We start from the raw sequence: 13,908 nt of genomic DNA, 5'->3' as shown, positions 1-13,908 counted from the left end.
CAGGGATAAGGGAGTTCGGTTCTGGAGAAAATGGATGCTTTGGAGGGTGGGCTATGGCATTATGGGCTGCTGGGCTGGTCTCTCACTCCCCAAACCCCACGTTCCTTAGATCAACCCCCGCCCCAAATCACCAGGAATTTCCCAACCTGTTCCAAATGCTTGGGCAAAAGGAACCGTGTGAAACACAACTAATAAAAAGGATTCCAGCAGATCACCATGTTGGTCTGAAGCAACAGGGAAAAAATTGAGTCCAGGGGCACCTTGAAGACCAACAAAGTTTAATTAGAGAGGTATGTGTGTGTATGTGTGTGTGTGTGGAGGGGTTGGCCTTAAACTGTGTTGGTCTTAAAGTTGGTCTTAAAGTTGCCACTGGACTTGCAGCTTATAAAACTGGGAGTTTATCTATTTTAAAGATTTATTAAACACCCCGCTTCCTTACGGAGCTCAAGACAGCTTACAAAATCCTCAACAAGATACACGAGGCCATGAAATACACTTAAACCCAGAATTTAAAGGACAGACCATTTTTCCCAACAATTATCACCATTTTTCCTTCCTCTGGGCATTGTACAAGCAGTCCCTGGGGAGGGAGGAAGAAAGGAAGGGAAGTAATTGTGAATTTCCTGCATTGGACAGAGGGCTGGACTAGATGGCCTCAGGGCCTCTTCCAGTTCTATATTTCAGTTTGTTGCCACTGACTGAGGGTGGCCCTTACGGCCACGGGGTGTTCATGGCAAGGAGGGACTAGGGGTGGCTTGCCCTTGCCTGCCTCTGCACAGCAGCCCTTCTCTCCCCTGGCCAGGGCCGACCCCCTTAGCTTCTGAACTCAGCCTAGGAGTAGCCTTCTAAAGGCAGGAAAAGGCGCATGGCCAGCCTTTGAGCTGTCACCGTCCCCCTGTGTCTTCACCAGCCATTTCAGCTGCGCCTGCAGGCATGGGCAGATGCGAATCTTTGCTGCGGAAAGCACGAGAAACCACACCTCTTCCCACAAAGCTTCCTGTTTGCTTCAGATGAAGGAACGGGCTGCAGAGGTGTCAAGCAGACCAGGCCAAAGGAACAGGAGGATTGACTCAGGCAGACCCGAGGTGTTGACCTGCTGGCCTTCTCACCGTGGCAGAAACGCAGGGGTCCCTCGGCCGGCTCGGGCTGAAAGGTCAGCCTCAGAGAGCGAGCGAGAGGCTCCACTTCCTGTCGCCTGGCGGTAAAGGGAACAAACTGACAACAAAGCCGAACTCCTGCGTTTCTGGAGAGAAGCCTGGCCAAAGATTTTGTTCAGGGACAGTCTGCAGGATCTTGGGCTGCCAGCCTCCAGGTGGGACCTGGAAATCTCCTGGAACTACAGCTGCCCGCCAGAGCTCAGTCCCCCCAGAGAAAGTGGTGGCTCAGGCATTATTCCTGGCTGAGCTCTTCTCCTCCCTAAAATGTGCCCTCCCTGTACCCCACAGCCAAATCTCCCAGAATTTAAGAATACGAGGGTCTGACCAGTGAGTCTCCATCTAGTTCGGCATCCCGTCCCACACAGTGGCCAGCCTGTTCTTCTGGAGGTCCAGCAACAGGGCAGGGAGGCCTTCCCCCGAGGTTGCCTCCTGGTTCTGGGATTCAGAGGGTGAGTGCTTCTGTATGTGGAGGTTCCCTTCAGTCACCAGGGCTAGTAGCCATTGATAGACGTATCCTCCATGAATCTACCTGGGTTTCCTCTACCCAACAGGGTCTCTAAGTGGCTTCCCATCACCTTCCTTCCTCTCCCTACAACAGATGCCCTGTGGGGTAGGTTGGACTGAGAGAGCTCTGAGCGCTCTGTGGCTGGGCCAAGGTCACCCAGCAGGAATCAAGCCCAGTTCTCTAGATCCGGATCGGCTGAACGGAACCACCGCACCTTGCTGGCTGGAGATCAGTTGTAATTCCAGGAGATCTCCAGGCCCCACCTGGAGGTTGGCAAGCATCACACAAAGAGCCATGCTAGATGAGGTTGTGTCCATCAGTCTTTCAAAGAAGGGTAGTCTCTAAACCTAACAACGATAATACCAATGCGTTGGAATAGTGAGACAGCTCCAGGACTCACCTGGAGGTTGGCAACCCAAACTATGGGCTCAGCCAAGAACAGGCCTTGGTGGCCTTAAAAAAAATCTTTGTGGCCTTTTAAAATCTCTTCAACACAGCAGCAGCCTCCCTGGATGCAACCCTTGGATCCAACCATCTGGTTTGGGCCAAAGTTGGCAGCTTGAATGTGCAGCTCGGCTTCTGCAGGGAGGCCAACCTCCAGGTCGTAGAATCATAGACTCAGAGTTGGAAGGGGCCTCTGGGGTCATCCAGTCCAACCCCCTGCACCATGCAGGGCACTCACAACTACCTGCCCACCCACAGAGACCCCCCATTACATACTCAAGTGACCCCTCCACCAAAGGGGTTTTTGTATTCTCAAACGTTAAACATATAAGGGAACCAGATAATTGGAGATGGGCAAATGTTGTCCCCATCTTCAAGAAAGGGAAAAAAGAGGATCCAGGTAACTTTGGACCTGTCAGCTTGACACCTGACCCTGAAAACAGTTTATAATACTAGAGATGGAAATGTCCATAGAGGCCACCTAGTCCCACCCCCTGCTCAGTGCAGGATCAGCCTCAAGCATCCAGGAGAAGGATCTGTCCTTGAAGATGGCCAGTGAAGATGGTTGAAGATGGCCAGTGAGGGGGAGCTCCCCACCTCCTTAGGCAGCCCATCCCACTGCTGAACTAGACTCATAGGATCCTAGATGGGGAAGGATCCCACATGGGCCATCTAGTCCAGCCCCCTGCTCAGTGCAGGATCAGCCTCAAGCATCCAGGAGAAGGATCTGTCCAGCCGCTGCTTGAAGACGGCCAGTGAGGGGGAGCTCCCCACCTCCTTAGGCAGCCCCTTCCACTGCTGAACTAGACTCCTAGAATCCCAGAGTGGGAAGGGGCCATGCAGGCCATCTAGTCCACCCCCTGCTCAGTGCAGGGTCAGCCTCAAGCATCCAGGAGAAGGATCTGTCCAGCCGCTGCTTGAAGACGGCCAGTGAGGGGGAGCTCCCCACCTCCTTAGGCAGCCCCTTCCCCTGCTGAACTAGACTCCTAGAATCCTAGAGTGGGAAGGGGCCATGGGGGCCATCTAGTCCCACCCCCTGCTCAGTGCAGGATCAGCCTCAACCATCCAGGAGAAGGATCTGTCCAGCCGCTGCTTGAAGACGGCCAGTGAGGGGGAGCTCCCCACCTCCTGAGGCAGCCCCTTCCCCTGCTGAACTAGACTCCTAGAATCCTAGAGTGGGAAGGGGCCATGCAGGCCATCTAGTCCCACCCCCTGCTCAGTGCAGGATCAGCCTCAAGCATCCAGGAGAAGGATCTGTCCAGCCGCTGCTTGAAGACCGCCAGTGAGGGGGAGCTCCCCACCTCCTTAGACAGCCCCTTCCACTGCTGAACTAGACTCCTAGAATCCTAGAGTGGGAAGGGGCCATGCAGGCCATCCAGTCCCACCCCCTGCTCAGGCATCCAGGAGAAGGATCTGTCCAGCCCCTGCTTGAAGACGTCCAGTGAGGGGGAGCTCCCCACCTCCTCAGGCAGCCCACTGACCACATTTATCTCCTGATATGTAGCTGATATCTTTTTCTACGTAGTTTAGACCCATTCCTGCAGGTCCTCTCCTCTGCTGCCCATAGGAACCTTTCCCTGCCCTCCTCTGTGACAACAGTTCAAGGACAGCAATCTTCCAGCTTCCAGCTCCTGGTCCAGCTTCTTCATGAACATGGAAGAAGCTGGACCAGGAAACCGTGAGTCCCAGGCCCAGCAATGCAGAAGGGCTGTGATGCCACTCGGATTTCATGCAAGAAATACCTCTGGGAGCACAGTGGAGGCCCCTGAGAAAGGCCAGTGGTGCCCAAGGTATGGCGTACCAGAGCCAAGCCTTCAAGGCCAGGGGTGCTCAGCTGCCTGCCTCTGCCTTGGAGTTTCCTGGGCATCTCCCATCCCAGTCCTCATCAGGCCAATCTTCCTTAGCTTCTGAGATCTGGTGGGATTGGCATCGCCTGGGTAGTTCATCACGACAGGTCATGGAGTCCACATTACAAAGCATGAATTTCCCCCGGGGGAACTGATCTTTGTCGTCTGGAGATAAGCCATAATTCTGGGGAATGACCAGGTCCTGCCTGGAGGTTGGCACCCCCTAGGCCACCCATGTCAGGCCTTTCCTTTGTAGTTCTTAGCAATTTTCTTCTTAATTCTTGTACATAGCTTTGGGATGGATAGAAATCTCCGCCAACTAGCGCTGCCTCTCTTCCTCAGGATCTTCTAAGGAGCTGAAGGAATCAGTCTGGTGTTGTTTTTCTAGAATGTTCTCTACCTGCCTTTTAAAAAAATTAAACCAACCCAATAGCCACGCGAAGGTTTTATCAGTCGTGGTGGCTTTCGGCCCCCAGCCTTCCTCTTTGCACGCACAGGCCACCAACGGCAGAGAATGAGAAGATCCGTCCCACGCAAGTCTGCCCTGGAGCTCGGAAGCTGCTGAACAGAACTGGAAGATGTGGTCCACCTTGACGAGGATCCTGATGCTGCTTCTCCACAGTGAGTATTTCCAAGCCCTCCTTCCCTTCCCTTCCCTTCCCTTCCCTTCCCTTCCCTTCCCTTCCCTTCCCTTCCCTTCCCTTCCCTTCCCTTCCCTTCCCTTCCCTTCCCTTCCCTTCCCTTCCCTTCCCTTCCCTTCCCTTCCCTTCCCTTCCCTCTCCTCACATGATTGATGGTCTTCAACGGAGGCTTGAGGAATAACAAGGTTTGTTCAGAGGAAAGAGAAGGGAAAACAGAACATTTAACGTTTCTGTACAGCAAGTTTGCAATAGCAGAGACCTCTCAGAAGCAGCTCAGAAGCCCCCAGTGTGCATTTCATGGCTGTGTAGCACACCAAAGTGCTCTCTCAGGTCACCTCAATCACTCAATTGAAATTTGCCCCCGGTGCAAATGCATACAGGCCACCTGAGAGTTCGTTATCTGTTAGATGTTACTACTCAGAGACTTAGAATAGGATTCCGCTTTCCAACTCTACCAGCTGAACTTCTAACTGGCCATGAGCTCAAACAACCTGTGGCATGGCCATGGGTACGGGTGGAAATTCAGTGGAGGGTCTTCCCCACTATGTTCTGGCTTGTCCTTATCCTCAGATTCCAGGGATAAAATTCTCGGATACAATTTTAACTTCCATAATCCGCTTGTATGATTTGGACAAATCAATCTCTGTTACCAGACACGGACTCTTCTGCTTCCTACGGAGTGGCACTCTTAGAAAATGGGAGCAAACACGATTTCCAAAGTGACCACTCAGTTTAGATTTTACCTCTGATGTATGTTAAATGTTAAATTTTAAGGGTGGTAACTGATTTAGGATGTTTTAGGTGCATATCTTTTAAACAAATGTTATGATTTAATTTTACCCAGACAACAAACTGTGATCGTGAACTATACCCAGATTTGAACTCTGTTCATCCTAAAGCTGCTACGGGTCTCATGGTTCTATTAGCTCATTAAACCTTGAGCTGATTTTTTTACTTTGGAGAGGATAGCAAAATATTCGAGTTGGAGATTCCGTAGGGTTTGAGAGTCAGACAGCTTCCCTGCTTACGTCTGATGAAGGAAGCTTTGATTCTCAAGAGCTCATTCCCTCAAACTCCCACCACTGCGGGGCTCAAATGCAGACCAGCACTGCTACCTTAGAATCCTAGAATCAGAGAATCCTAGAGTGGGAAGGGGCCATACAGGCCATCTAGTCCAAGCCCCTCCTCAACGCAGGATCAGCCCTAAGCATCCTAAACCTTCTGAAATTGTAGTGAAAGTTTCTTCCCTCCCTGCATTAGATTAAAAAGTAAACGAATGTGCTTGTTAATTCAACCAATATGTGCTTTTTCTGGCCATCAGTTGCTAAAGACAATAGCATTAGAAATGCACACACACACACACACCCAGCGTCTGAGGAAGTGTACATACACACAAAAGCTTAATTAATATATTTTTGGATTTACATCCCATCACTCCTAGACAGTTCGTGATAAAATCCCCGATAAAACCCATCGCTAAAATCCAGTAAATAACCCAGCAGCGGTGATAAAAACCTCTTCCTGCACCCACCAGCCGGCCCTAAGACGGCGGTGCCTTGGGGACTTGTGGGGTGGACCAGATGTTAAAGGTCAGCCTGAATAAAACTTTCTTGTTCCTAAAGTGGCCCCTGGACTTTCTTTCTGTGTATCCTCATCAGGGGAGGTCTTTGCATGCAAAAGCTGTCCTCATCCTACCGATGCGTGCAAGGACTTTGGATCAGGGCCGGCCAATCCATGTCTTTTAAAATCATTTTTGAAAATGTGCTTTTTCTTACAACTGAAGAGTAGAGTTCTGAACTGCTTTCAATAAGCATTAGACTTCGGTGCGCAGAGACCTCGGCTCATGCTCTCAGGTTCAGGGAGATACTGCCCAATCTTAAATTTAGGGCCCGATATTAAATTCAGGACTATGCTTGGAAATCAGAGCTCCCATGTGGAGCATGCATGGAATGTGTTCATTTTTAGACCTCACATGTGGAACTTACACAAAATGTGTTGTTCAGTGTACATTTTCAGAGGTTCCACATGGAATGTGCATGCAATGTGTTGTTCAGTGTACATTTTCAGAGGTTCCACATGGAATGTGCATGCAATGTGTTGTTCAGTGTACATTTTCAGAGGTTCCTCGTGGAATGTGCATGCAATGTGCTGTTCAGTGTACATTTTCAGAGGTTCCTCGTGGAATGTGCATGCAATGTGCTGTTCAGTGTACATTTTCAGAGGTTCCTCGTGGAATGTGCATGCAATGTGCTGTTCAGCGTACATTTTCAGAGGTTCCTCATGGAATGTGCATGCAATGTGTTGTTCAGTGTACATTTTCAGCTGGGCAGTATGTTCATTTGCTGTGCCTGCTGATCAGGACTGTGTCATGTGCAGGCACATTCCTCCCGTCTCTTCAATTTCGAACGGACACACTAGGGAGATGAGCCTCAGCCGGTCTTCTCAGAAGTCAGTACCATTTTATTCAATGGGATGGAAGGAAGGAAGGAAGGAAATAGAGAAAGAGGAAGGAAGGAAGGAAGGAAGGAAGGAAGGAAGGAAGGAAGGAAGGAAGGAAGGAAGGAAGGAAGGAAGGAAGGAAGGAAGGAAGGAAGGAAGGAGAATAGGACTCAGGGCTAAAGGAAGGAAGGAAGGAAGGAAGGAAGGAAGGAAGGAAGGAAGGAAGGAAGGAAGGAAGGAAGGAAGGAAGGAAGGAAGGAAGGAGAATAGGACTCAGGGCTAAAGGAAGGAAGGAAGGAAGGAAGGAAGGAAGGAAGGAAGGAAGGAAGGAAGGAAGGAAGGAAGGAAGGAAGGAAGGAAGGAAGGAAGGAGAATAGGACTCAGGGCTAAAGGAAGGAAGGAAGGAAGGAAGGAAGGAAGGAAGGAAGGAAGGAAGGAAGGAAGGAAGGAAGGAAGGAAGGAAGGAAGGAAGGAGAATAGGACTCAGGGCTAAAGGAAGGAAGGAAGGAAGGAAGGAAGGAAGGAAGGAAGGAAGGAAGGAAGGAGAATAGGACTCAGGGCTAAAGGAAGGAAGGAAGGAAGGAAGGAAGGAAGGAAGGAAGGAAGGAAGGAAGGAAGGAAGGAAGGAAGGAAGGAAGGAAGGAAGGAAGGAAGGAAGGAAGGAGAATAGGACTCAGGGCTAAAGGAAGGAAGGAAGGAAGGAAGGAAGGAAGGAAGGAAGGAAGGAAGGAAGGAAGGAAGGAAAGAAGGAAGGAAGGAAGGAAGGAAGGAAGGAGAATTTTATTAAATGGGACTTACTCCCGAGGAAATTGCAATGCCAGAGCTCTTGCTTTCCTTCGTAGCCGCCCAGTCCGAGGAGGACACAGAAACGTTGCAAAAACTGCATCTGATTGTGGCGTCTCCTGGAGACACCGTCCGGCTCAGCTGCAGCCCCCCACCAAGATATGACGAGTGGGCAGTGACCTGGTACAAGGAGCAAAGAGACAGAAGCCTACACAGGATTTCCCAGAGTTACAGAAAGGAGAAGCTGCAAGGAAAGGACTCAGGCTGGGGGCTCCAGCACAGCATCAGCAGGGTGCAAAGAAATGACTCTGGAGTTTATTACTGCCTTAGTGAGCCCTCTTTCAACCCCAGGTTCATCAATGGAACCAGACTGATCGTCGCAGGTGAGAGACCTTCACAGTCCTAACACAGCTGCCTCTGGGTCTGTGGGGTCTGTGGATTGAATAGTGTCCGTCTGGACTCCAGGTCAGGAGGGAGGAGTAAATTGCGCAGACCCCAGCCCCACTTCCCCTGACGAGGTGGATTCCACTTGGACGACTCAGCTCTTTATCTCCCCTCTCCATTCTGGGTACTGGGGGACGGGGGGGGGGGGGGGGAGGGGAAGCATGCTCAGTAGCTCACGTTGCCAACTTCCTGTCGACCTGATGGATCTTGATGGGCTGAGGGTCTGATCCTGCATGAGGCAGCTTCAGAGGGCCCATGGCCAGCCTGGGCTGAGGCAGCGGCATTGGTCGCCGATTACATACCGGATCAGGTCCAAGGTTTTGGTACTTACCTTCAAGGCCTGGGCCCCGCCTAGCTGAGGGGCTGCTTGTCCCCTGATGTTCTTTGCAGGGCTCTTCACTCTGTGGGGTTCAATCTGTTGGTGGCCCCCAGGAAGTGCGCCTGGTCCATGGACATCTGGAGGACCACGGGTTGACTACCCCTGCAGTGGAAGGCAGTTCCATGTGTTCCCATGAATTGTGCTGGGGGGAAGGGTTAATCCTCCCACACCTGTGCTGTGGTCCCCGAGGGAATTTGGACACCGCCTTCTCCTCTCTTTGGAGCTCATTCATAGCTCCTGCTGGTGAGGTCAAAATCTAGGGCAACCCCTGATGGTCCCCCTTCCCCATGTCCTTCTAGATGCTTCCAGGCCCAGCCACTCCATCCTGGTTCCTTTTCCCTTGGAGGGGCCACAGCCGGACCGCAGCGTCCCCCGCCTCTGCCTCACCTTTGATGCGGATCCCAAGTGGGAGAACGTCTCCTGGGATGCGCGCGAAGGATCGTCTCGGGACTGGAAGGGTGTCGGGGTGCTGGATGAGGACGGAGCCTTCAGTGTTTGGCACTTGGAGATGGTTCCGTGGACGGAGAAGGCTTCTTCCTGTGCCCTGCAGGAGAGCGGGAGCACCAGCTCAGAGACACCCACAAGCCCAGGTAACCGTAGGGGTGGGAGAAAGAATAGCATCCGCTCGAGAATGGCTAAACCAGTGGTTCTCAGCCTGGGGGTCAGGACCCCTTTGGGGGTCGAAGGATTCTTTCACAGGGGCCGCTTGGCCTGGGGGAGGGTGCCATCCGCACAACAGCCTTGTGGGGTAGATAGAGATCGAGCGTTCGTCTGTCTGGAGCAGCGGAAAAGAGTGAGATCGGCATGGTGGGAAACCCAGGGGGAAAAACAATTTCTATACAGTCATGAAAAATGGATCTTCATGCCATTGGTCGGTTTTGGTTTAATTTCTGAAAAACAACCCTTGCCTAATTTTCATAGAATCATAGAATAATAGAATCATAGGAAGGGGCCATACAGGCTATCTAGGCCAACCCCCTGCTCAACGCAGGATCAGCCCAAAGCATCCTAAAGCAATTTTATGGTTGGGGGGTCGCCACAACAGGAGGAACTGGATTAAAGGGTTGCGGCATCAAGAAGGTTTCATTCTGGGGAGAAGCTTCTGTGTGCAGAATGAAAGTTTAGGACAAAGTTTGAGTCCAGGGTCACCTTTGAGACCAACCATCTGCATGTGCAGCTTGAGTCTGGTTGAATTGAAGTGGATATCCTTTTAATTCTCATCCAGTTTGCATCCTGTTCCTGCACTGTGAGTATTTCTTCTTTCTCCAATTCTTCTCCTCCAAATCACCATGTATTATTCTGCATACTAATGACAAAAACTGGATAGCCAAGTTTCCTTCCTTCCTTCCTTCCTTCCTTCCTTCCTTCCTTCCTTCCTTCCTTCCTTCCTTCCTTCCTTCCTTCCTTCCTTCCTTCCTTCCTTCCTTCCTTCTCCTGCTGCTGGTAGATCTCTGCTCATTAGTCAGATTGTAAAGAGAGAATCTTAAAGCTTCTCTCACTTCAACATACACTTTTTAAAAAATGAGCCCCTTGAAGTCTAGCAAGAATCAGGGTTCAGCATTAGAACTACAGATGAGTCTTCCCTTGTTTCTCCCCCCCCTACTCCTCCTGACGTGTGCATTACACAGCAGTGTGCCCATGTGCCCAGGTGAAATGCTCCCAAGACCTTTTGCCTTTCCCCTTCCCCTCCCTTCTTGCCAATTCCGTTTTTGAAAAATTAAAGGAACTCAATAAAGTCAAGTTCTTGTTTTTTTCCCCCAATTTTTAAACCATTCAAGGAGACATTGTGTTGCTGGTGGGTTTTTTGGTTTTTTTGTTTGTTTGTTTTAAACCACAAGAGAAATCTTTATCTACCACTGGTCTGCTCCAGAATCCAAGGGGTGGTCAAACTGCGGCCCTCCAGATGTCCATGGACTACCATTCCCAGAAGCCCCTGCCAGCGGATGCTGGCAGGGGCTTCTGGGAATGGTAGTCCATGGACATCTGGAGGGCCGCAGTTTGACTACCCCTTAGCTCAATCAGTAAGATGTTAGTCCAAGGATCAGAAGCTTGTGTGGTTTCTAATCTAGTTTTGGATGTTACTTCCCCCCCCTCACAGAATTAGCCATGCCAATTTAACCTTTTTTGCTTTTGAAAAGTTCATGTTTTAAAAAATGGCTGCACCATGTTAACAGAACAGAACAAAAAGTGTAAAATTGACCCAACCAGTTCTGTGAGGGGGTGGGGAGTTAACGGCCAGAGCTAGATTACGACCGACTGTATGAGACTCCTTCGGGTAATGAAAAGCAAAGTATGAAAATGAACTCCTCTTCTTCTGCTTCTGCCTGAGACCCTGGAGAGCAGCTGAGCAGGTTGGCCCAGGTTTCCGTTTCAGGAGAAGGCTGCTTCACGTGAACTACACAGAATAATAGAATCCTAGAGTTGGAAGGGACCTCCGGGGTCATCTAGTCCAGCCCCCTGCACTGTGCAGGACACTCACTTACCGGAGAGGGCAGGGAGCTGAGGTGAATTCTGGAGGGCGTTGAAGGATGAGTTGTCTGTGCTAGAAGAAGGCAGTCTTCTGGCAGTCTTCAAGCAAAGGTTGGATACACACTTTTCTTGGATGATTTAGGATGCTTAGGGCTGATCCTGCACTGAGCAGGAGGTTGGACTGGATGGCCTGTATGGCCCCTTCCAACTCTATGATTCTATGATTCTATGATTCTATGAGTCTATGATTATAAGAAGCAAGCATCCAGTGCCTTGTGGGGAGAAACAGTGGAAAGCCAGGGGGGGGGGGCAGCCCAAACACCCCCTGCTTTCCTCCACCTCTTCCAAGGACAGGAAGCTCACGACTCCGGCCCCAGCCAGCAAAGATGGCCTCAGAAGGTGGCAGGGATGGCAGCAGGAGGGTGGAAAGCCACGTCGTGGCTGCTCAGGCCTGTGGTACTCAGGTGCCAACCAGCGTTTCTTCCTCTGCCCTTCCTCTTGTTCCAGGGACCTGCCTTTATTCTGTATACATTGGGATTCCTTGCATTTTCCTCCTCCTGGTCCTGTCTTTGGCCCTGCTCTTCTGGAAGCATCAGGCCAGAGGTAAAGCGTCAGTAAGAAGCATTTGGTTGCTGCTACCCGTCCTCCACTCTCCACTGAGTTTTCTCTCGGCTTCTTCTCTCTGCACAGGGGTCCCTGAGCAGGATGCCAATCAAATACCCAGGAGGGAGACCCCACAGGTAAATGTGTCCCTGTCCCGAGCGTGCAAAAAAGATGCTGTAAAGACGGGAAGGGAGAGGGAGAGGTGCTCACCTGTAGGGCTTATAGAATTGGTGAATATGGCTCATGAATGGCAACTCACCTGGGAAGGGCTCCATAGGAAAGGGAAACTGTCCTCCTTAGGTAACCCTGTCTCTGCGGCAAAGTGGGGATCGGAATCCAGTTCTCCCAGGTCCTAGACTGACACTCTCACCACTGCACCGGGCTTTATGGGCCAAATATCTACAGGTCTTTGCAAAATTGGCTTTTTTACTATGGATGTTGCTCAAGAAGCTGCACATGAAATGGCTCATGCTAAAGTTTGTCAGTGCAATAAAGGTAAAGGTAAAGGTATCCCCTGTGCAAGCACTGAATCATGTCTGACCCTTTTCATGGCAGACTCAATACGGGGTGGTTTGCCAGTGCCTTCCCCAGTCATGACCGTTTACCCCCCAGCAAGCTGGGTACTCATTTTACCGACCTCGGAAGGATGGAAGGCTGAGTCAACCTTGAGCCGGCTGCTGGGATTGAACTCCCAGCCTCATGGGCAAAGCTTTCAGACGGCTGCCTTACCACTCTGCGCCACAAGAGGCTCTTGCAATAGAGAACTGTTATTTTTTTAAAAGTAATATTGAATCAGAATTTGATTTACAGACATGGGAAATTTGAGAAAAGGAACAATTAAGCCTCCTTCCTTAATCTTATTTACTTATTTATTGTATTCCTATACCACCCTCCCCTGAGGCTCAGGGCGGCTTACATAAAGCTCAGAAAACAGTCCATGGAACTCAGCTTTTCACACTAACAATAACATTAACATTAAATTAGAACAGAGTTAACAGATGCAAAGAGGTGCAGAGCAGAACGCAATGGCTGGATCTCTGGGAGGGAGGGAGAGGGAGGGAGGGAGCAGGGGCCCTGCAGATGCTGCTGGTCACCCAATGCCTGGCGGAAGAGCTCCCTTTTGCAGGCCCTGCGGAACTGTTTAAGCTCTGCTCTTTCCCTTTTCTGTTCCAGACTGACTATGCAGAAGTGAGCTACGAAAACAGAGATGCTCTTTGCGAGGACTGATGGGATCTGTTGGTAAAAGTCCCCAGAGAAGATGGACAGGCAGAGGGAAGGAGCTGAGCGTGGGGAGGAGCCTGCAGATGGCCGCTCCGTCTAGCTCAGACGCGCCTCTTCTCCGCGGCTGCAGCTACTGGGCAGGGAAAGATCGCTCCCCCCTCCTGCCCCCGAAATTGTTTTAACCGGATCTGGCAGGAGGTGGGACAGGGACTTCCTGCATGCAAACCATGCGCTCATCCACCTCTGGTCCTCCCTGCATCCCAAAGTGTATCATCTTGTGTCACAGAGCAACATGCCTTGCTGTAGTCTAAGCCAGGGGTAGTCAACCTGTGGCCCTCCAGATCTCCATGGACTACAATTCCCATGAGCCCCTGCCAGCATTTGCTGGCAGGGGCTCATGGGAGTTGCAGTCCATGGAGATCTGGAGGACCACAGGTTGACTACCCCTGGTCTAAGCCACCTGGATTTCTGCATTGCTAGAGGCTTCCGAAAACTTCCATAAACTTCGGGTGCTTGGCCATCTATGATCCAGCTGGGATAAAATAAAATGTCAGATGTTAACGCTGATTGTTCTTTATTCAGATTTATGTAGCCCAAATCAGCCTGCCAATAATCATTAAAACTTTTATCAGCCTCCTTTCTTCCTTACAGAGCTCAAAACGGCTTACAACATAATAGATAAAATACATAAAACCCCAAATTTAAAACCACAGTTCCAGGCTCCTAGTTCACCAAACTGCAGTCCTCAATAAAGCACCTCCCTGTGCAGGTTGTTCCATAATGATGGGGCTGCCACCCAAAAGGCCCTGTCTTCTGCATCCACCAAACAGGCTTCTTTAATTGGTGGGTCAATCGGGGGGGGGCTCTTCCTGTGATCTTCGTCCCCAGTAGAAACTTGTGGGGGAAGGCAGCTCCAGAGAGGTCCTGGCTTCACGCTTGTCTCATTCTGTATCAGGCAAGCCAGGCAGCAAGACTC

General features: G+C 50.7%; 1 protein-coding gene across 2 annotated transcripts; it reads left to right on the top strand.

Moving 5' to 3' along the window:
* The first annotated feature begins 4,447 nt into the window (after positions 1–4,447).
* LOC143828724 (uncharacterized) lies at positions 4,448–13,239 on the top strand. 2 transcript variants are annotated; one of them, XM_077319018.1, is made up of 6 exons: positions 4,448–4,574; positions 7,876–8,199; positions 8,939–9,229; positions 11,616–11,711; positions 11,799–11,848; positions 12,885–13,239. In XM_077319018.1, the coding sequence occupies exons 1-6, from the start codon at positions 4,532–4,534 to the stop codon at positions 12,936–12,938; spliced, it is 858 nt and encodes a 285-aa protein (XP_077175133.1). In that variant the 5' UTR covers positions 4,448–4,531; the 3' UTR covers positions 12,939–13,239. The 2 variants fall into 2 exon arrangements, with proteins under 2 accessions (XP_077175133.1, XP_077175112.1); XM_077318997.1 differs by having other exon boundaries at positions 11,616–11,848.
* The last annotated feature ends 669 nt before the right edge of the window (positions 13,240–13,908 follow it).

This window comes from Paroedura picta, chromosome 1, assembly GCF_049243985.1.
Source record: "Paroedura picta isolate Pp20150507F chromosome 1, Ppicta_v3.0, whole genome shotgun sequence".
Lineage (NCBI taxonomy): Eukaryota > Metazoa > Chordata > Lepidosauria > Squamata > Gekkonidae > Paroedura > Paroedura picta.
Note: the sequence above shows the minus strand (reverse complement) of the source record. Positions and strands in the feature narration are given on the sequence as shown.